Source organism: Clarias gariepinus, chromosome 11 (assembly GCF_024256425.1).
Source record: "Clarias gariepinus isolate MV-2021 ecotype Netherlands chromosome 11, CGAR_prim_01v2, whole genome shotgun sequence".
Classification (NCBI taxonomy): Eukaryota; Metazoa; Chordata; class Actinopteri; order Siluriformes; family Clariidae; genus Clarias; species Clarias gariepinus.
The window spans coordinates 29,777,173-29,798,683 of NC_071110.1; the positions used below are offsets into that span (position 1 = coordinate 29,777,173).

Below are 21,511 nucleotides of genomic sequence, written 5' to 3' on the forward strand. Positions count from 1 at the left end.
ACCTAATGGTAATACAGCCTACATTTTGGCCACACCATGAGTTGTTATTAGAAGGGAACAATAGAGGTGATGGTCTTGGTAGAGGCCAAGTACAGTATGCATCCTCCCATGTCCAACTCTAGTTGAAGGTTGACATGGCGTTGTCCCATGTCCAGCTCACACCAGAAGTCCAGTGAGACAGCCTCTCCAATGGCATTGAGAGGACAAGAGGCCCTTGGTGTCCAGCCTGTCCCATACCCTAAGGAGTTCTTGGTCCCCCCACCCTGCCCCCATGAGGATGCTGCTTCATCTCTTTGCCCCGTCTCTGACTTTACTCCATTTCTCTGTCCTATTGAGAATGTCAACCCAACTTCCTGCCTCTGTAGTGATTTTAGTCCACCGCCTATCCTGGTTACAGACATTACTTCACCTCCCTTTCCAGATAAGGACATCCCTGGCCTTACTGTTGTTACCCCTTTTCCCCTCTGGCTTCTCCATTAGCCGTTGCTCGCCTCTCACTTGCTCCTGATTCTCTCCCCAAGTGTTCTCATCATTGCTCTTACCTGCTTTCTGTTTACCCTGCTGGTTTTGTAGTGAGAATAGTTTTTACATTTCTTGTCCTTGTGTGTTTGTGCTTCATTTATGCTCTTGGTCCATGTGCACAGTTCTGTGTTCCTGTTCAAGTTGAGAGATTATTTCAATCACAAATAGTCATTTCCAAAATGGCATGAAATCTGTAGCATGGATAGATCTTTTTTTATTATTATTATTTACTGTATAATGTTGGTGGTATATACATTTTATCCATTTAATTTCCCAATGTTAGTCTCATATAAACAATCATAGAGCTTAATCACTGGTTAAATTTCTACAAACTGTGTGTAAAAATGTAAATATTCTCCTGTCTAAAGGTCATGCTACAATCACAGTGCAAATATACGGTTTTAAAGTCACTGAACTGCTGATGCGTGTTATGCTCAACTGAGGGGAAAAGGCATAAATAAAATTTTCTCACATGGAATTTGACACAGTAAGTATATTTCGTTTATTTCAAGAAGTAGAGATAAATTTCCTAGGTAAGAAATGCGACAGAATTAGTGTGAATAAATAGATATTTTTCCCTACAAAATTTAAGGCTTCTAACTATAACTCCGATAAAAAGCAGAATAAAAATAACAATGTCTGTCTTTTGCAGAAGAGTCCAAATGTCTGAATCTACGTTTTGTGTAGTGATATTTTTATTCAGTACCTATATAAACAGCCTTCAATCAGCAGGTAAGTTAATAAGATCAGTCTCCTATGTTAGCATTGATGTTAGCACTAGCATTCAGGAAGTGTTCTGTTGTGTCTTAGTGTTTATTAATCACAGAGATGCTGTAAGACTCCTGAGGCATCGCCGGGCCAATTACTTCCTGGAGGAAATGAAACCTGGGGATTTGGAGCGCGAGTGCTATGAGGAGATTTGCTCTAAGGAGGAAGCCGCGGAAATCTTTCAGAGCAGAGAGAAAACAGTAAGGTGACTGTGTGTGTGTGTGTGTGTGTGTGTCTGTGAATGTATGTACATGTGTCCTCAAAGAATAGCCCTTATTATTTTGTCATTCAAATTTTCTTTCTCTTTTTTTTTTTAACAGTCAGAGTTTTGGAACCGATACCAACGTAAGTGTGTTTAAAAATGTAATAATAAGCATGAGAGTTGCTATGGTTACTTAATAACTTAAATTGTAATACTGAACAATAACTACAACAACGTTATACGAGGTTGAGTCAAAATCATCCACACTCCAGTTATATTAAATATATAGTTGGCCTCAACGTCTTAGCGAATTCTGCTCAAAGCTACTGTCTTCCCATTTACTGCTGTGAAGGTGTGAATGTGGTACTTAACTGTGACTGTGGTGCGAGCAAAAATGGATGCCCCACTTGTGATTTGCACAAAAGTAGAGCAGTTTGCAGTGATCTTTTTTTTTTTTTTTTTGTGGTCTGATAGTGTACCTGGCGCCGGACTGATACTCTAAAGAAGGTGAAAGTTTATTTAAAAGAATCATTACTGGTGATGAGACATGGGTTCATCACTACGAGCCTCAGAGTAAAAGGTTTTATGGAATATAGAATGGAAACATCCTCAATCACTGACAAAGACATAGTTCGAAAGTCAACCATCAACTGGAAAATTGATGCTGACAGTTTTCTGGGATTCTTAAGGAATAGTATTGAAACAATATCAGGAAAAAGGTTCAACAATCAACAGTGCTCATTACAGTGAGATGCTTATTAAAGAGCAGAACCCTAATCTTCTGATTAAATGCGGAGGACCTCTATCCAAGTGCGTTGTGATCTTGCATGACAATGCACGTCCGCCCAATTCAAATAGTTTTGACTCACCCTGGTATGAGTCAAAACTATTAGGCAATGATGTATGTTAGGCATTGTATGTTTTCTGGTCTTGTGATTTTTTTTATAATGACAATGATTCTGTGTGTGTGGGGCTGGGGTTGGGGTGTGGGTGTTTTATTCAGGTCACAGTCGCTGCAGTGAAAACATATGTTTTAATGGAGGGGTTTGCACTGAAAGTGATGGACGTTATGAGTGCGTGTGTCCACCAAATTACACCGGAACAAACTGTGAGAAAGGTTTGTTACACTCTTACTAGCTTATATTGTATACTCTCTCTAAACAGCACTAACCTGTCCACCTTTATAATTTTTGTCACAATACCATGTGCATTCAGATCTTATAGACACAAATCCTGTGTAAAAAGTGCAACAGTTTGCTGTACCACCACAGTACCACCTCCCCAGCTCTAAACAGGTGGAATGATATAGACTGCATACCTTATGGAAACCCTGTAATCTTTCCTGTATTGTGTCTTGGTCATTTGCTGCTCCTAAAAGAAGTATTCTTATAGAGAGAGGAACCAGCACATGATACAAGTGTTAGTCTCCTTGGCCTTTACCATCTTTTGTAGAGGAGCATGGTCAGTCAAATGTTAAGTGGCAGCTGGCCAAGCAGTACGGTATGCGCCAAAATATACAGTACTGAAACTCTTGCTTCTCAGACAAGCATATGCATTTGTTAATGGGGCATAGCTCCAGACACACTTGTGTTTCCAGTAGTGAAAAGGAAATTGTGTTGTGAATTTGGTGTTGAAAATGGGTCTCTTAAAGAAGGAAAAAGTAATCATAGTTGAGTATTATTTTAGCTCATACAGAAATAGGCGTAAATGGGGAGCGATCTTAAAAAAGGTGGTGAACAGTTCTCACCAATACCCTTCACATTCCCTGATCTCACACCACCTGATGCCTACTTTTGTTGAATGTTTAAAGAGAATGTGTTCAACTGTAAAGATCTGCCAAGAACTGTGCCACCATTACACGAGCAAATTGTCGCCTTTCGCAGGAGTCTGCAGCAACCTTTGTTTCCGGAAATCCGGCTTAAGAATCTGCGTGAACGATAAGAATACTGTCTACAGCGAGGCGGATTAAGCTTGGCATGTACTGTATGTTAGTTTCTTTCAGGAGAAATAAACTCACAGATGACAATCAAGATTGTTTGTCTTTTCATTTCAGTACTGTATATTTTAGTGCATACTGTACTTTAGCTACTTGAGGGCTTATTTGATGGCGAGGAGTTCCCATTCCACCACAGAATACTTTCAGCTTTAAATTTCTATGACAACACAGTTCACAGGCAAGTCTTGGAGGCATCAGTACCAGAAAGGGCTGGGTTGCTCAGGATCAGGGAACTAGTGAGGCCTTCCATTTGTGCCCAAAATACTTATGCGTTATCGAATCAGCAGACCCAAGACATCAACTGTCAACTATTACAATATGACAGCCTGGAGGCCAAATGGAAGCACCTTGTACTGCCAGTGCCCCCACTTCCACCTCAATAGCCAGACAGCAGACTTGTGGTACTGATGAATGACCACCATGGAAAGAGTTTTGACGTGACAGGCTAGGTGAGTGAGCCTGGGTCTGATGAATACATTATGGAATCTGTCGATCAGCTCCTGCCACTGGGTTGGGGTAAGATCTTAATCACGATAGACCTTGTCATATTCACATAGCTCTAAAGTAAAAGTGACAAACACTGAGACTGCAGGCACTGGTTCTATATATTTTAAGCAGATTAATATGGTAGAGCTGAGAGATCTGACTGGAATTACCCTTTCTGCTGGTCAGCTTGGGCCCATTCCATGTGCTTACAGACAATGGGCAGTACTAGGCTCAATCTTGGCTTGTGGCAGACCTAAATTGGACCTAAATCTTCTCCACAGTATTCCCACAAAATGGTGCCCCAGGGGGTGTAAGTGTGCTAGGTGTATGAATACATCCAACTTGTTTCCTTTCTTCCCAGTAAATTAATCAAAGCCACTGTATAACCAAGACAAAGCAATTTCCTTCTGGGATTAATAAAGTTCTTTGAATCTTGAATCTCCTTGGGATCACCAGGAGGACAACAATCCTCACCATGCAATAGTAGAGCAGGCCATTCTTTATGCTTCCCCCCAATCTCAAACAACTGGCTCCAGCAGTATTTTAGGCTGTTGGTATCTTTTTGCTATCCAAAGTTTCCATCCTGGGTGAGACAGGAGAGAAGAGGGTTAACGTTTGGGGTGGGTTTATTGGAGTCGTTGGCTGGTAACCTGGAGAAGGTTGTCGAGTTGGGCATGGGGCCAATTGGACTGGTTGAAATTTCAGTCCAATAGGCCCACTAGTTGGACTTGGTGGCCAAATTATCACTGAGGAACACTCAAGATTTTACTCACTTGGCTGTGGCCCCAATGCTCTTTATAGGATGCAGACTTCTTCCAGAGGGTGGATAAATATTCTCGCTTGACCGAGCAGGGAAGTAGTGGTTAGCACTGTTGCCTCACACCTCTTGGATTGGAGGTTTAAAACTTCTAATACTACTTAAAACTTCCACTTCCAATATGTGTAAATGTATGTGGCATTTGTATGTTCTCCCTATTTTTTTGTGAATGAAGAGCTGTGAATTCAGTAAATTATATGCGTGTGTGTGTGTGTGTGTGTGTGTGTGTGTTTCCGGTTGGGTCATCAGAAGTGTTTGAGTGTGAGTACAAGAATGGCAAATGCCTTCATTACTGCAGAGACTCACAAATGGTTGGTTCAGGTGTCACCTGCAGCTGTGCTGATGGATATGAACTGGAGGAGGATGGAAAAACCTGCAAAGTGGCAGGTAATAAAAAAAAGTACACAATAATAATAATAATAACAATACCTGTAACATGCCCTGTAACATTCCTTATAAACATTCATAGCGCAATTCCCGTGTGGAAAACAATGGTCTAAAGGCTTTCTACTACGCTCCTTATTGGATGATCTAAACCTCACCCATATAGCAGAAAATCCCACAAACATCAGCCAATTTACATCAAATCACACCCACCCTACAGAGAACGCCACTTACCCACTCTACAATATATCTACTTCTGATGAGTCAGATAAACGAATTGTAGGTGGCCAGCTACAGCAACAAGGTGGAAGTCCTTGGCAGGTGGGTAGAAATTGTCATGTGATCATGAATATGAGTAAAAGAATAGCAGTGCTACTTACTGTGTATACTCTCTAGGCTCTGCTACGCAGGAAGGATGGTAATGGTTTCTGTGGAGGAACACTAATCAATAAACATTGGGTCGTTACAGCAGCTCACTGTCTACAGGAAGTACCTGACCATGTGACCCTTGGTGAGCATCAAGCATCCCATACAGCACATCATTTTGGGTCTCTGTGTTTGATTTCTTTTGATATAGGTTTTGAATGATGTGGGCTCATTTGAGTTCAGGTTTAATTTACATTGGGTTTGTTTTCCTTTTGGGTTTATTCCCTTGCATTTGGACTCTCTGACTCTCTCATTTCTGATTTTATTTGGGTTTGGTCTCTGAGTGTTTGATTTTTTCACTGAGTTTTGGTTTTCTTGGGTTTGGGCTCTTAACGTTTGATTTCTTTGGATTTAGGCCTTCTGGGCTTGATTTTCTTAGGCTTCCGTTAGTTCCTCTGGGTTTGGGCCCTGTGGATTTTATTTGAGTTTGGGCTCTCTGGGTTTTATTTCCTTGTGTTTGGGCTCTCTATATTTGAGTTAATTGGGTTTATGTTTTCTATGATTTGGAGTCTTTTAAGTCTGTCTCAATGAGTGATGTTTGTCCTGTTTTTATTTCTTTGAGTTAGGGTTGCCTGAGGGTTTGGCTCCCTGATTTAGCTTTCTGTGTTCTGGGTCTTTTCAGTTAGGTTTTTATGCATTTAGTGTGTTTGGGCTTGGGTTTACTAGGTTTGGTCCCTAGCAATATCTTGATACTAATTCCATAGGTTGCTGACTAATAGAAGGAGTACCATCACGCTTTGGGGAGGGTTTTTTATTTAGGTTTGTTAACTTAAATTCTTAATGGAACAAAATGGGGTGTTTGACATTGTTTAAAGATTGCCAGTGACTTGTTTGGACATCTAGAGGTAGTTCACTCCATCAGTGTATTCCGCAGCTGATTTAGCCTATGGATTTGTGTTGGCTGGGGTTTAGGGCTTTGTTATTTGGATTTCTTTGAGTTTAGGGTCTTTGGACTTGATTAGATTATTTTGGATATGGGATTAAGTTCTTTGATTTGGGCTATCTGTATGTGCATAAGTGGTTTGGTGTGAGTAGATGGTAAATGTAAGAAACAAACTTGTTATATCATCTGCTCTGTGTGTGCAGGCGACTTTGATAAATTTCGTCCTGATGAGGGTGAGCAAAGCATCAAGGTGAAGAAAGTTGTCGTTCATCCTCATTTCCATGAGTACACATTTGACAGTGACATTGCTTTGCTGTACCTGGCTAAGCCAGTTGTGTTCAGTTCAGTCATCTCCCCTGTGTGCTTGCCGAACACTCTTCTGGCTAAACGGCTAGAACGACCAGGAGAGCAAGGCCTAGTTACTGGCTGGGGAGCAACTCGCTACCTCGACCGTTCTTCGCGCTTTCTGTTGAAAGTGTCACTTCCTGTAGTGGACCAGCAGGAGTGTATGGACACCACTGATCAAGTTATTACTGATAATATGTTCTGCAGTGGATATCTGGATACAGAGAAAGATGCATGTAGCGGTGACAGCGGTGGGCCGTTCGCAGTGAACTACAGAGGAACATGGTTCCTGACTGGTGTGGTGAGCTGGGGTGAGCAATGTGCTGCTGAGGGAAAATACGGTGTATACACGAGACTTAGCAACTACTTGAACTGGATACAAGACGAGATGAAGAAACAGGAAGAAATAATCAGCGAAAATACAAATCAATCCAACACCAGTTAGATATTACAATTTTTAAGTAGCAATCAATCCACAGTGTCATAAAAACTAATTCTTGTAATATTTTACCACCAGATGTTTTTAATCACACTTGTTAATGACTGTATTCTAGGCTCTAAAAAAATTAAAAGATGCAATTATTGATAAACTACTGTGGCATAAAAGAAATAAAAGACTTTGGGACATGCTGTAACAGCTTTTTTTCTTGCACTTATTAGCTTTTAAAACAAGGATACTATCTGTGGTTGTTGTCTTAAGAAATTCCATACACATATAAGCACAAAAACACAAAAATCACATCCAGCACTTAATGGAACTCAATACATTTTATTGTATTAGTCTATAAACATCAGTGTGTTGGTCATTATATTTATATATACAGTATACAGATATATAAATACCTTTGTATTTTAGTCCCCTGTGTGTACTGTTGAGCACTACAGTCTTTAAAGTTAACACAGTCTTTATTTATTTGAGTAAGCTGAATACAGAAGTGTTGTGTTAATCATGTCTAATAAAAAGGCTCGGTGTGTTTAGATAAATCTATCAAACCGGATGCAATTTGATCAGTCTGTTAGCTGTAAGGACATACAATGTACGCATAAATTATAACTTTTTTTTTTTTTGGTAAATACATATGGTTTTATCCACATTTCCACTGCAGAGACAAAAGGCACAAAAAATGTCACCACACACATATAACACACGGTCAAACGTCAGAATTATAACTCAGCAATATAGACTTAAAAACTAGCATTAAACTTATTTCTGTATTAGAGAATACAAATTCATACGTATATGAAATAATGTGCCATATTAAAAAATAAATGTCTAAATTGAGACTGTAGGACAGCATCAATGTTACCTTTTATAAACAAGCCTCCTTCTGTAAAAACAGATCTCACCGCTTCACTAAGTCTCCCGTTACTGACGGCAGGTTTCAAAAAGTGTTTAAAACGCAGTATTAGGGATGGTTAGGTAATATGACTGAGAGCTAACGCCCAAACAACAGCACAGAAAAGTAGACAAAATTATACACCCACCATCCACATTATTCGGAACATCTGCCCAGTTCTTGTGTGTGTGTGTGTGTGTGTGTGTGTGTGTGTGTAAGAGAGAGAGAGAGAGAGATAAAGAGTTTCAGTGCAAAATGAGATAAATCCATTCTTGTTGTTTTTAGCAAAAGATGCAGCAGATAGTAAAAAATTTCAAACTAACATTTTGAAACTAACATTTTGTGTATTGTTTCCTTAAGTCACAATGGGGTTAAAAACAACAAAAGGCAGAATATTAGGGCAAAATTGTTCTGCTTATATTAGTGTGAATCTTTTGATATTTTGCAAACCGCTTTCAATCCACTTTCTACATTGTTTATGTCAAAGTACAAATGCAGTTCAGTATCACAGACACATAATTGTGTTTTGTAGTGAGTCATTCACAGCAAATTAAAAAATGTTTTGCTTCAACAAAGATTGCTGAAGATCATAAAGTCTAAAAATGGGATTTGTCACATTTTGCAGTGAAACCCTTATTTATTATACTGTATTTATTACTATATATATATATATATATATATATATATATATAATTATTTACTTTGGTCAAGAAATATAATTTAAAAGAAATGTATATGATTTATCTTTACAATAATCACTTGGTCCCCTTCAGTCACTAGAAAAAAACATGAACATATTTGACCTCCTGAACCCCAACATTCTACTCTGAACTCTTAAGTCCTGAACCTTCAGCCCTATACCTTAAATAGAAACTACAGCTGATTCCATCCAGTCAGGGCAGAACGCTCCACATCTCCTCCCCTCAGGTCTTCTCCAGCGCGATTCCATCCTTCTGCTCATCCTGTGATTCGTTCTGAGTGCTGAAGCGTCTGCGTGACAGCTGCTCTGGATCATGGGACGCCATGTTACTGAAATCACGAACGATGTCCTGAAATGTCTCGTCGTCTCCTGCATGAAATTGGAGGCAGAGAAATTATTGAGTTTTTAAGAAGTATCATAAATATAACGTAGAGCTGAAGAAAGCTAAATGTATGGGAAAATGTGGCTAAATAAAGTCAGATATATTTGTATAACCTTAAATAAAGTTGCATAACAAAATAAATCCAAATAAATGCAATCAAATACAAATAAATCAAAATGAACAGATAAAAAAACGAATTTGAACTACTGCTATAAATAACCTCATCATTAGCCTTGATGGGTGCGATATATGTGTGTGTGTGTGTGTGTGTGTGTGAAGCATTATGTTGCTTACCCACTGATCCAAAAAATCCTTCAGACTCTCTCATTTCTTCATTCATACGGGCCATCCTCAACCTGCAACACACACAATGGCTTCATGTCAGAGTGACACATATGAAGACAAAACGTTTAAAACAAACAGAACGTGTTTATCCAATGCACCCGGGATCTCCAAATCGGCGCACCATGCTCCGCAAATACAAAACACGATTTGCAAATATGCACAACTTGCTCTGGATAGACAAAGCTCAAAAATTTCAGAGCTCTCAAACAAACGCTGTGTATTTTGGAAATTGTAAACGTGGCTACGTGTACGAATACTCTGGGTATCACACATACAAATAACACTTGTGAATCACATGAGATTTGTCAGTATCACGTGTTCTTGGCACTATTCTTCCCCGACCATATTTGTAAACTTTGTCTACAAGTGGGCTGGACAGGTGGCGCTACAGACTCTTATTTTCCCTTAAGCGGGAAGTTGCCTGGGAATCTCCAGATCACACAGAGATGTAATTGAGTCAGACAACAGGGCGGGTTGAGGGGTGTGTGCGTGGGGCAAAGTTCCCATGGGCAGTGATGTCATAACAGACGTTTATAAAAGTCTGAAACAGTGCTAGAATGTTTTTTTTTTTATATCTACAATTAATTTTACATTTATTTCATACGCCAAAACAAACATGCAAATTTAATCATAATCCAAATGAGTTTTCAAAGAAGTGTGCAACTGAGTGTGACTGAGGCTTCTACTCGGTTTGGCTGCTTCATCTATGTCCAATCACAGCAGCTACAGTTTAACAACATCGTTATAGCAACGTTACCACTACTCACCCCCTCCCTCCCTCACCACTACTCGCTCACTCACTCACGGCAGCCAGATGTATGTACCGGTCACGTGCTCTGGGTCATCGTTCGCGAACAGTGCAAATTGACTTTTTTTTTTTTTTTTTGCTGACTGAAAGTGATCAAAGCTTGAATGAAAATTTGGTAAGTGAACCTTTCAAAGTTATATTTGAGTACCTCTGCCCTATACACTCATTTTTAATTAATTGTAATTTTAAATTAAACATTCATTCTAAAAGTATTAACAGATACTTCATGGATTTTTTTTTTAAAAACAGTAACAATATTCGTTGTGCAAAGTTTTTTCCCAGGTTAATTCTTTAATTTAGAAGCCCGTTTAATGTATACCAAAATACCATGTTTATGAAAGGTAGCGCCACCTGCTGAGGAAGGTAATAATCTCACATACACACAAATATGAAAGTTAGAAGTGTAATAAACAAACACAGTTTTTCTTTTTTTTTCTGGACGACTTCCGCCTGGTTTATTACTTCTGCATACCTTACCTGCGAACGCCACATGGGTGTCCTGCTAACATGAACATGTCCACTAGGGGGCAGACAATGAAAACCTAAACATGTTTCACTGCAAGGGAAAAAAAGAGCAGCAAAGGACAGAATGATATTTCACACACATACACACACACCTCGTTTACTTACAGAGTAACAATGTCAGCGTGAGCCGTTTCTATGGCGATACTGAGGGGGTCCTTTCCCTTTTCATCTGCTGCGTACTGATTGGCTCCTCTTTTCAGCAGCAGACACACCTGCCTGAACGAACCAACCACAGCAGAGATCATCATTCCCTGCTAGCAACTTGGCAACGATGCAGCGCATATAAGTGTGTGTTTGTTTCTGTTACCCTGTGTGTCCCCATGTTGTCGCTGTGTGTATCGCTGCTTGTCCATGTTGGTCTCGGTGATTGGCGTTGGCGCCGTTCTGCAGAAGGAATTCGCACGCCACTAAGGAGCCCTACACAAACGCACATACACTGTTATGTCCTACACATTTTTCTAATTAGTCAGGGTTTGCACATAAGGAGGCGGAGCTTACTCCAATTGCTGCACCAATCAGAGGCGTCCGTCCCTCGTGGTTAGTCCAGTTCACGTCCCCACCCTGAGCCAGCGCCAGAGCCATGGAGATGATGTCACCGCCCAAGGCAGCATCATACAGCCTCCGTCCCGCCCACTGCTGGACTGTCTCTGTGTAAGTCCGACCATACACACACACACACACACACAAACACATTCTATTAGTGTAACTGAATCACAGAAGTAATATTTATTGCTGATTTTTTTATGAACGAGTGAATCTTCAAGTCAACAAAGTATGTGTGTGTGTGTGTGTGTGTGAGAGAGAGAGAGAGAGACTGAGTCACCGGAGACAGGAGGGTCACACCGCTGAACAAACTTTTTCTCTACGTACTTCATTCTGATATACACCTCCTTCTGCTGCCTGAGACACACACACACACACACACACACACACACATATATATATATATATATATATATAGAGAGAGAGAGATATGTTTAACCCGTGTGTGTGTGTGTGTGTGTGTGTTCTTACCGAGAGCTATCAGACTTGGGTTTCTCCACCTCAGACAGGTGACGTTCATAAATACCGTTGATGACATCATTACCCAGAACACACAAGAGCTGCAGGAGAAAATACAAAGTAACAACAGTTATGGTGTTTATGGTTAATGTGTGTGTGTGTGTGTGTGTGTGTGTGTGTGTGTTTACCTTTAGCTGTTCAGGGTCCCATGAATCCAGAGTGAGAGATCGAACCTTAGACAGATGTACACCAAGACTCCTGTAATACACACACACACACACACACACACACACACACACACCGGGTGAGTGTGTTGTTTAGACATTACTTGTAAAACTCTCACACACACCAGGTAAGTTCTTGTTGCAAGATTACCTGTGGATCATTTGGACACACACACACACACACACACACACACACAAACACAAACATGCACACACTTACCCACACATGTACGTGCACATACACACAAGGTGTGTTGATCAGATATTACAAGTGTCTCACATACACATACACACACACATACACACACACACACACACACACACACAGACACACACACAAACACACACACAGACACACACACAGACACACACACGCACCTGCTTACACACACGCACATATACACACGCACATACACACACACACAGACACACACACAGACACACACAGGCACCTGCTTACACACACACACACACACATACACACACGCACATACACACACGCACATACACACACGCACATACACACACGCACATACACACACGCACATACACACACATATACACACACATATACACACACACACACATAGCACACACAGCACGCACACACATACACAGCACACACACACACACACACACACACAGTTGATCAGATGTTACCTGTGGATGCCTGAACACTCGATACAGACTGTGATGCCGAGGTTGACGCTCGCCCAGCGAGGCTCCGCCTCCCCGCAGTCACAGCAGCGCTGGTTACCATGGCTACGGAGAACCGTGCTAAGAGGACCGGGTAGAGGGGCGGGGACAGGAGCGGGAGCGGGAAGAGAACCGTCCTTCACCTGCAAACACACACACACACACACACACACATAACAGATCATAACATGTAATACACTATAAAATACAAACATCAACGTTCTTTGTGTGTGTGTGTGTGTGTGTGTGTGTGTGTGTGTGTGTTCATTACCTTTATGTATTCGGATTGCACTCTCTCTCTGTACGCCATGTCAATGCGGCTCTGCACCGCGTTCATCCACGCCATCTTTAACTCCTCCGAGTCCGACTGTAAAACACAGCTCCTAAACACACACACACACACACACACACACACACGTTACATTTGTACTTGCATAACTTTGTGTGTAAGACATATTCTGTATTAATAATATCTATCTATCTATATATATATACATATGTGTGTGTGTGTGTCTGTGTGTGTGTGTCTGTGTGTGTCTGTGTGTGTGTGTGTGTGTGTGTGTGTGTGTCTGTGTGTGTGTGTGTCTGTGTGTGTGTGTGTGTGTGTGTGTGTGTGTGTATGGTTGTATAAAAGACAGTTACTTCTGCACAGACAGCAGCTCGAAACAGAAACGGCGATCGATTGAGTCCAGAGATTTTACAGCACACAAGCGGAGATCATCAAACAGAACAAGCGGTTGCTCCTGCACACACACACACACACACACACACACACACACACACCACTTGAGGTTCAATTTGAATAAAATCACTCCACATAGAAAATCTAATAACATACTGACACGATATAGCACACACACATCTAACACAGAACACACACTAACAGATAAAACACACACACAAAGACGTCCAACACACACACACAACGCACATTAACACACACACACAACGCACATTAACACACACACACACAACGCACATTAACACACACACACACAACGCACATTAACACACACATATCTAGGAAACACACAAACACGCAAACTTTGTGTACCTTGTGTGATTTGGTGTAAATCAGCTGATCATGATTCACTGAAAACCAACACCTGATGAAACACACACACACACACACACACACACACACACACACGGAGTCAGTGTACACAGTTCTCTCTCTCTCTCTCTCTCTCCCTGCCTGTCTTTCTGTGTTTCTGCCATTGCGTCCATGCTAAACTCTTCCTATCGCTCAACCTTTTTTCTCTCTAGCTATCCGTCTGTCATTACAATCTCTCTCTTTGTCTCTTCCTGTCTTTGCGTCTGTCACCGAATCTGTCTCTTTCTCTCCCTTCTCTTTATCTCTTTCTGTCCTCTCACTTTCTTACACTGTCTCACTCTCTTTCTTATTCTCTCTGCCTGTCATTAGTATCTGTCTGTACATCCGTCCGTCTTTCTCTCTCTCTGACTCTATCTCTTTGACAGTTTGTCTGTCTCTCTCTCTCTCACTGTCTTTCTGACAGGCTGCCTGTCTCTCTCTCTCTCTCACACTGTCTTTCTGACAGGCTGCCTGTCTCTCTCTCTCTCTCACACTGTCTTTCTGACAGTCTGCCTGTCTCTCTCGTTCTTTTTCTGTCATTAACATTTCTCTCTTCATCTGTCTGTCTCTCTGATTGTGCTGTCAAAGAATCAGTACGTCTGTATTACTCTTTTGTTCTCCCTCACTTTCTGACCTCTGTTTGTCTCTCTCTATCTCTCATTCTTTCTCTATCAGTCACGCTATCTCTCTCTCTCTCTCTCTCTCGCTATCTGTCTGTCTGTCTCGCTTTAGTTCTCTTTCATTTTCTATCCTCTCGCTCTCTGACAGTCTGCCTCTTTGTTTCTCTCTCTTTTTTTATTTGCTGTCTGTGCATCCAGCATGGATTTTGTGAGTCCTTCTCTTTCTCTCTCTCGCTGTCTGTCTCGCTCTCTCTCTCACTCTTTCGCTCTCAGTTTCTCTGTCTTTACCTCTGTCTCGTTGGATACATATGTCTGACTCTTTCTCTCTGGCGTCCGTCCATCCATCTCTTTATCTGTTAGTCAAAAATGTTTTTTCCTTCCAGTCTATCTCTCTCGCTATCTGGCTTACTCTCTCTTTTTTAAACTCTCGCTCAGTTTGTCTGTCAGTTTCCTGTCTCTCTCCCCCCTCTTTCTCTCTCTCATTTTTTCTCTATCTGCCATACTATCTCTCGCTCTCTTTATCTTAAGATCTTTTTTTCCATTTTCTGTTCTCTCACTCTGACACTCTGTCTCTCTCTCTCTCTGCATCCATAATTGATTCTACGTCTCCCCCTCTCTCCCTCACTTTGTCTGTCCGCCTGTCTTTCTTTCCTCTTTCCGTCCCTCTGTCTTTACTTCTCTCTCTCTAACCTCTTCCATGTTTTATTTTTCCGCCGTGAGCGTTTAAACAGATATCCTTCGATAGCTCCTCCGCTGAACAGCACGGGCTCCCCACAGGCGTCCTACACACACACACACACACACACACACACAGCTATTATTACATAGAAGTACAATGTAATTTGTAATTTTATAATAAGTTATAGTGCATTATATTACACACGTATGTGGTTATAACAGACCAGACAGTGAGTAATAAACACTAAAGTACAATAAAGTTATAACAAGGTCGTAAGGTTATAATGTGTCATAAGGGTCACTGACTCTCTGCTGGACGAGCAGGTGCTGATGCTCCAGGTTCTTCTTTCTGTTCACACATTCAGCTGAGAGTCGAGATAGCTGTGGACACACACACACACACACACACACACACACACACACTCTGTATCTCTATCTGTCATAGTATCTTTCTTCCATGTGTCTGTCTTCTTCCGCATGTCTGTCTGTGTGTGTGTGTGTTTCTACCTCAACTGCCATAGTCTTCACGGTCGGATCCAGATCTTTTAGCAGGTCAAAGCCCTGATGAAAAAACGTGTTCTGTGCGTGAAAAAAGGAGAAAACCTGCAAACAAACAGAAATAATCAAAATCTATTATCAATACATCACTTACATCACCTAATGTGTGAAGCTGCTTCAAGTGTGTGATTTCGGAGATCTCTGTGTCTGAGCTCGGTGTGTTTAATACTTACTGAGTTCAGCACGTCCAGCTTCTGCTGAGTCAGGAAATTATTCAGCTGAAATAAATTTAAAGAAAAAAAAAAAGGGTGTCTTAGCGACATGGCTTATGATTGAACAAACATCATTAGGGATCAGAGACACAGTGGTCCCTGCGCATTAGTACACTGCAGTACATAGTACAAGTAGTACCCAACTTACAAACATTTGAGTTACGAATTTCCGCAGATAGGAACGGATCGGATTTAACAAATGAGTCCGGGGACACGATGATAGAACATGGCTGTTCTGTGCTGATGGTGAGAATCCTCAAACAAATCAGAGTTCACAGTGCAATACAGTGGAAAACAGCTCTGAGACCGTCTGGGATTCCCCCTCGCGATTTAAAGGTGCAGACACAACGCTGTTACATTTTACTGTGAAATTCATTACCTTAGGCGCGATTACAGTTTTTGTCCATATGATGGCAGTGTGGGGTAAAGGGACAGATTTAGTAAAGTTGATTGGTATGCTTTACATTGTATATTAGTGTCAAATGCGTATAAGACTGACTTCGTCTGACTTAAGAACAAATCTGACTTACGAACGTGCTAACCGTACTTATCGTAAGTCGGGGACTATCTGTAAACTGTGGACCAGTGCGTAATTTATGATGTGTCCACACAGGTGTTTAAAATGGACAGATGTGTGTGTGTATGTGTGTGTATGTGTGTGAGATTGTGCTACCTGTAGACAGTAGTCCAGGCTGCAGTGTGTGTAGCACTTGCGTGTCGCGAGCAGCAGGTGTGTGTGTCGCTCTGCCTCTGCCGCTTTGTGCTGTGGAACCTGAGAGCTCTTCACCAGCGCAGAGTTCAGCTCATCCCTGATCCGTACACACTCACAGCGAGCACCTCGCATCGGGGGGAGGTACCTGCGTGCATGTGCGCACACACACACACACAGACACACAAACACAGGATACAAATCATACAGACACACATAATGCATTAAAATGTGAGTCTGTATGTGAACATAAGCTAGTATAAAAAAAATCTGTCACTAAATATATGTGTGTATGTGTGTGCGTGAGAGAAAGAGAGAGAGAGAAAGCGGGAGAAAAAGAAAAAATGCTTTATTATTGTGTGTTTGCAATCAACATACTGCGTCAGCAGATGTGTGAGTTGCTGTGTGATCGCTCTCCGAGTCTGGTCAAGCAGTATCTAAACACCAACACAAGATTATTTACTGACATGCACAATTACTGACTCACTTGAACATTGGGCTACTGCCTCAGACTCGGAATGCTGATTAAATACATTGGCTATTGATTGACTCACTGAGCAACTGACTGACTTACCAGCCTACTGACCGAAGAAGATACTTACTCATTCACAGATATACTGACTGACATACTGTACTACTGACTGCCTCACTGCACTACTGACTGACTCACTGAGATTAGGACTGAGTCACAGATACTGACTGAATAAATGAGCTTATGACTAACTTGGCTAATCACTGATTTACTGAGCTACTGACTGACTCACTAAGATACTGATTGGATAAGAAGCTGCTGACTGATGCACTGGGTTACTGACTAACTAAATAAACTACTGACTGACTTACTCTGATGTTGACTGACTCTTTGAGCTGCTGACTGGGTCACAGATGCTTACTCAATCACCGAGCTACTGACTGACTCATTGAAATACTTATTTACTCACTGAGCTACTGACTGACATACTGAGCTACTGACTGATGCATGAAGCTACTAACTGACTTACTGGCCCGCTGACTCACTGAGATAGTAATAGGATAAAGGAGCTGCTGACTGATGCACTAGGTTACTGACTAACTAAATAATCTACTGACTGACTTACTCTGATGCTGACTGAATCTTTCAGCTAATCACTGACTTCTGACCTCATGCTGCTGTAGTGAATGACTTACTAAAATATGTACAGATTAATTAAAATATTAACTGACTGTATTACTGACTGACTCACTAAATACTGATTACTACATCTACTAGAATTGTCACAAAACCTGGGACTCACTTTGTGGAAGTGGATCATCTCTTGCAGAGCCTGGTTAAACTGCTGCAAACAAGTCTACAAACACACACACACACACACACACATAAATATTAAAACTGTTTTGTGTTTGTTTAGTTTATATGTTACAATTGTGAGCCTGGAATCTGGACACTCCCACACTAGCGCACACACACACACACTCACCTCTATAACAGTGTTGTTTTTATGATGTGATGTGAGCTCAGCCAGCGCAGACAGGAAGAGCTGATTAGTGGAACAAAACACCTGACCATCATCCACCATCTTATTACACAACTTCATCACCTACAGAGAGACAAACGATGACGGGAACACAGACATATCGTCATACACATTTACAAAAACATGTTTTGTGCTTGTGTGTGTTATTGTAGGTAATCCTTACCTTCTCCATTCGACTCTCCAGCTCCTCTAGGTCATTCTCACAGCGCTCCAAAGACAGCCTGGGGAAGTGATGTAAGAAAGAGGATATGACATCATGGCATTTTTTGGTAAACTACTACAATATATAGATTTCTAGCTACGTGTGATTTCTTCAGATAGTGAATGTCAGGTTTTGATCAAGCTGTTAGATAGCTAAGGGTAGAGCAACTGGCTGTATTAGTCAGTTTCTGTATTAGAAACTCTCCAGCTTCATTCCATCCATTGTCTATACTGCTTAGGGGTCGCAGGGGGAACTCAAGGCATAAGGTGCCGTACACACTGAATGGGGTGTCAACCTTTTTACAGGGCACAAGCACACACATTTACACACCCAGACATAAATACACTATGGTCAATTTGGTATTCAATTACAGTACTTCAGTTTGATAGCTAGATTTTTATAGTTTAGATCGTAACCAGTCACAACCCGATACAATATTATCATGATACTTCTGTGTCAAGTCTATTAAAATTGCGATTCGATAAGTATCACAATTTTATAAAAATACCAATTTAATATTACATGTTTCCCTGATTTTGCTACAATTTTAAACCTTAATAAAAGTTTAATGAGTTTAATAATAACATTAGTTCATCACTTAAAATTCAAGCGCAGCATTAAAATAATACAAACTAACTTTAATTACAAGAGTTTAACATCAAACTGAGCAACACGTATCTCTGTCCTCCACCATAATCATTATTTCTAAACAAACTTAGCAAATTCAAACCTACTACCCAGGATGACAATGTGTAAATAGAGTTAGAGTGCGCCACCTGTAGGATTACAAAGTAAGAGCGACGTTTACCGCCTCAAATGCCTCCAAAGTCTCAAAACTCAGAGAAGTTGGGAGGGTCGAGTGTCTGTGAGCGCAGGCGGCTCCGAACGTGGGCACGCAGGGTTTCATACGCATGCGATTTTAGACAAATTACCACTCGCATTGGTTTGAGACAGGTGTAAGCAGGTGTAAGGAGTTAATTTAAGACTAATTCGATCAGAAAAAGGGCAGATTGGAGGTTTTTTAATGTGCGTGATTTTTGATAATGTAATGCCATAAAAATGCGTTTCTGTTGCTCTGTTTGGAAACTTCTGCGCTCAGTACAGAATCGTTTATATATCTGAGGCTAATCGGCCGATCAGCGGTCACGGCCAATCAAACTGAAAAACAGCCAATTCTGGTCACTGGCTGTTTGACCAGTTCATCTTTATTATAAATGTAACAATCTATTTTGGAGTCAGTGTGGCGGTACGTTAATCACCACACAAAAAAATCGCAATTTATAACTGAATCAATCTGTAGTTCATATATATATATATATAATTCAAAAGTATAATTAAAACTTATTAGTTAAGACAAACAATTGAATTAGTGATTATTTTGCCGTACATGACCTGAGCTTGTGAGGGACTTTTACCACAGACTGAGGCAAAAAATTTTTACAATGCTGACAACAAAAATGAGATTAATAATTTGGATTTCCCAATAATTAAAACCTTTTTTTCTTCCACCAATTAATTAACTGTTAGTTGCAATAAATAAATATCTTTTTATATATAAAAGTTACCTTATGTTAAAATACTAAAACGAAAACGTTTCATACTTCAGTTCAGTAACATCTAAAGCTTAGAGAAATAAATAATTTATTGTGTAAAATGTGTTTGTTTGTGCTGCTTTTAAGGGGTTTTTTTCCCGCCCAAGTCGCCACAGTGTGTGCACTTTGTGCGCATGCGGGCGCAGTGCGGTTGGTACCTGAACACCGGAGAGTCCCGGATGCACTCCTCGAAATCCAGGAAGTAGTCCATGCCGGGTTTTCGAGCTCTCAGCGCGTCCTGTTTCTGTCCCTGCGTTTCCTTCCCGAGCCGCCACTTAACAACACTTCATCATTAACCCTCGGCTTTATGAAACGTGCTGATCAAAACGCTGTTCGCAAAATAAACGGCACTTAAAACACGCGTGCGCGCAAAGACGATTCAGATCCGGTGTGCACGCGCCGATTGAGGGGAGATAACGGAGATGATCTGTGCGCACATAACGGATCAGCGGAGCTTATAACCGCCTATAACCGCTTATAACGCATTCACAGCGACTTTACAGATCAAACCGTAAACATCTAAAACATAACGCTGATTTAAAAAGAGATGTTCTTGTGTTGCCTGGATAGACGGCAGCTGTTCTCCTGTTAAACACAAACACATACGCACGAAGCAGTGTGTGAAGCAGCAGGTGACCTTTTCACCGCCTGTCAAAGTAAAAGTCCCGTGTCAACCCCCATTCATCCACCACAACCCAAAGGAAAAGTCCCCATCAAACTTTCTCACTTTCACAGCCAGATGTTACTCTCCGCTGGTCTCTCATTTTTAAGTAAAATTTTATTCCACACATACTTTATCTGGAACAACGAGAACATTACAGGGATGGTTTTATTAAAAATATCCCTTGGGGAAAAAGTCCAGATTTTACCATATAAATGTATTCTAACTAACAAGATGAGAGAAGACTTATTTAAATTATTATAGAAATATTCTCCTGTCAAATCTTTTATTTCTTCGAGATTTATAAAGTACAGTACATCAACACTAGCAGCATTTTCTGTAACCTGAAACCATTGCGCAATTTGATTTGGACATGTGATTATCCTGAAAAAAATTGATCTTGTTTTTATTGTTTCCTGATTTTTGTTATTCTTTCAAAGACATTTTTTACTTACTCTACTAAGAAGAAGAATAGTAAAGATTGCATAACAAATATAAAAACCTTTATAATTGCCCGTTTTTAATTTATAAATGTAAATTTAATAATAGTACACCCCCTTTCCTTGTATTCAAAAATGTAATTAAAAGATACTTAAAAAGTATTAAGTTTTCAATTATTATTATTTTTTTTTTAACATTTTAAGTTCCTACTTCTGGTGCACCTTTATGTTTTTTTGTAATCTCATCAAATTTAAAAAATGAGCAACAACTCAAAGGAAAAACTCCAAATTGATACACATTCACTCATTCGAATGCAATTATTTTTCCTTGCATAATGTTGCAAAATTTAATGTTGCCTAATTGTTTTTTTTTTTTATTCTTGT

The 21,511-nt window shown here is 40.5% G+C and overlaps 2 protein-coding genes across 2 annotated transcripts; one reads left to right on the forward strand and one right to left on the reverse strand.

Annotated features, from left to right (window-relative positions):
• Positions 1–917: 917 nt before the first annotated feature.
• Positions 918–7,449, forward strand: LOC128532988 (coagulation factor X). The gene is made up of 9 exons (XM_053507161.1): positions 918–1,009; positions 1,175–1,254; positions 1,333–1,490; positions 1,611–1,635; positions 2,496–2,609; positions 5,041–5,178; positions 5,261–5,496; positions 5,572–5,686; positions 6,688–7,449. The coding sequence occupies exons 2-9, from the start codon at positions 1,185–1,187 to the stop codon at positions 7,272–7,274; spliced, it is 1,443 nt and encodes a 480-aa protein (XP_053363136.1). The 5' UTR covers positions 918–1,009; positions 1,175–1,184; the 3' UTR covers positions 7,275–7,449.
• A 1,387-nt stretch (positions 7,450–8,836) lies between these two features.
• Positions 8,837–20,623, reverse strand: zgc:162872 (BAR_ACAPs and ArfGap_ACAP domain-containing protein). The gene is made up of 22 exons (XM_053507160.1): positions 20,185–20,623; positions 18,396–18,453; positions 18,176–18,295; positions 17,993–18,046; positions 17,097–17,155; positions 16,683–16,866; positions 15,971–16,015; positions 15,747–15,842; positions 15,546–15,620; positions 15,252–15,343; positions 13,903–13,954; positions 13,491–13,591; positions 13,120–13,231; positions 12,813–12,991; positions 12,117–12,186; positions 11,941–12,029; positions 11,750–11,826; positions 11,425–11,573; positions 11,234–11,343; positions 11,032–11,142; positions 9,543–9,604; positions 8,837–9,235 (listed from the first exon to the last, which is right to left on the reverse strand). Exons 1-22 carry the CDS (start codon positions 20,235–20,237, stop codon positions 9,090–9,092), a joined length of 2,094 nt encoding a protein of 697 aa, XP_053363135.1. The 5' UTR covers positions 20,238–20,623; the 3' UTR covers positions 8,837–9,089.
• Positions 20,624–21,511: the final 888 nt, after the last annotated feature.

Bases quoted from the DNA above. Each gene is read 5' to 3' on its own strand.
- LOC128532988 (XM_053507161.1), top strand. From the start codon at position 1,185: ATGTCTGAATCTACGTTTTGTGTAGTGATATTTTTATTCAGTACCTAT. The intron at 1,255-1,332 runs GTAAGTTAATAA...GTTGTGTCTTAG, and splicing joins AAACAGCCTTCAATCAGCAG to TGTTTATTAATCACAGAGAT. The intron at 1,636-2,495 runs GTAAGTGTGTTT...TGTTTTATTCAG, and splicing joins GTTTTGGAACCGATACCAAC to GTCACAGTCGCTGCAGTGAA.
- zgc:162872 (XM_053507160.1), bottom strand. From the start codon at position 20,237: ATGGACTACTTCCTGGATTTCGAGGAGTGCATCCGGGACTCTCCGGTG. The intron at 11,827-11,940 runs GTAAGAACACAC...TGTGTGTCTCAG, and splicing joins CCCAAGTCTGATAGCTCTCG to GCAGCAGAAGGAGGTGTATA. The intron at 11,143-11,233 runs GTAACAGAAACA...TGGTTCGTTCAG, and splicing joins ACAACATGGGGACACACAGG to GCAGGTGTGTCTGCTGCTGA.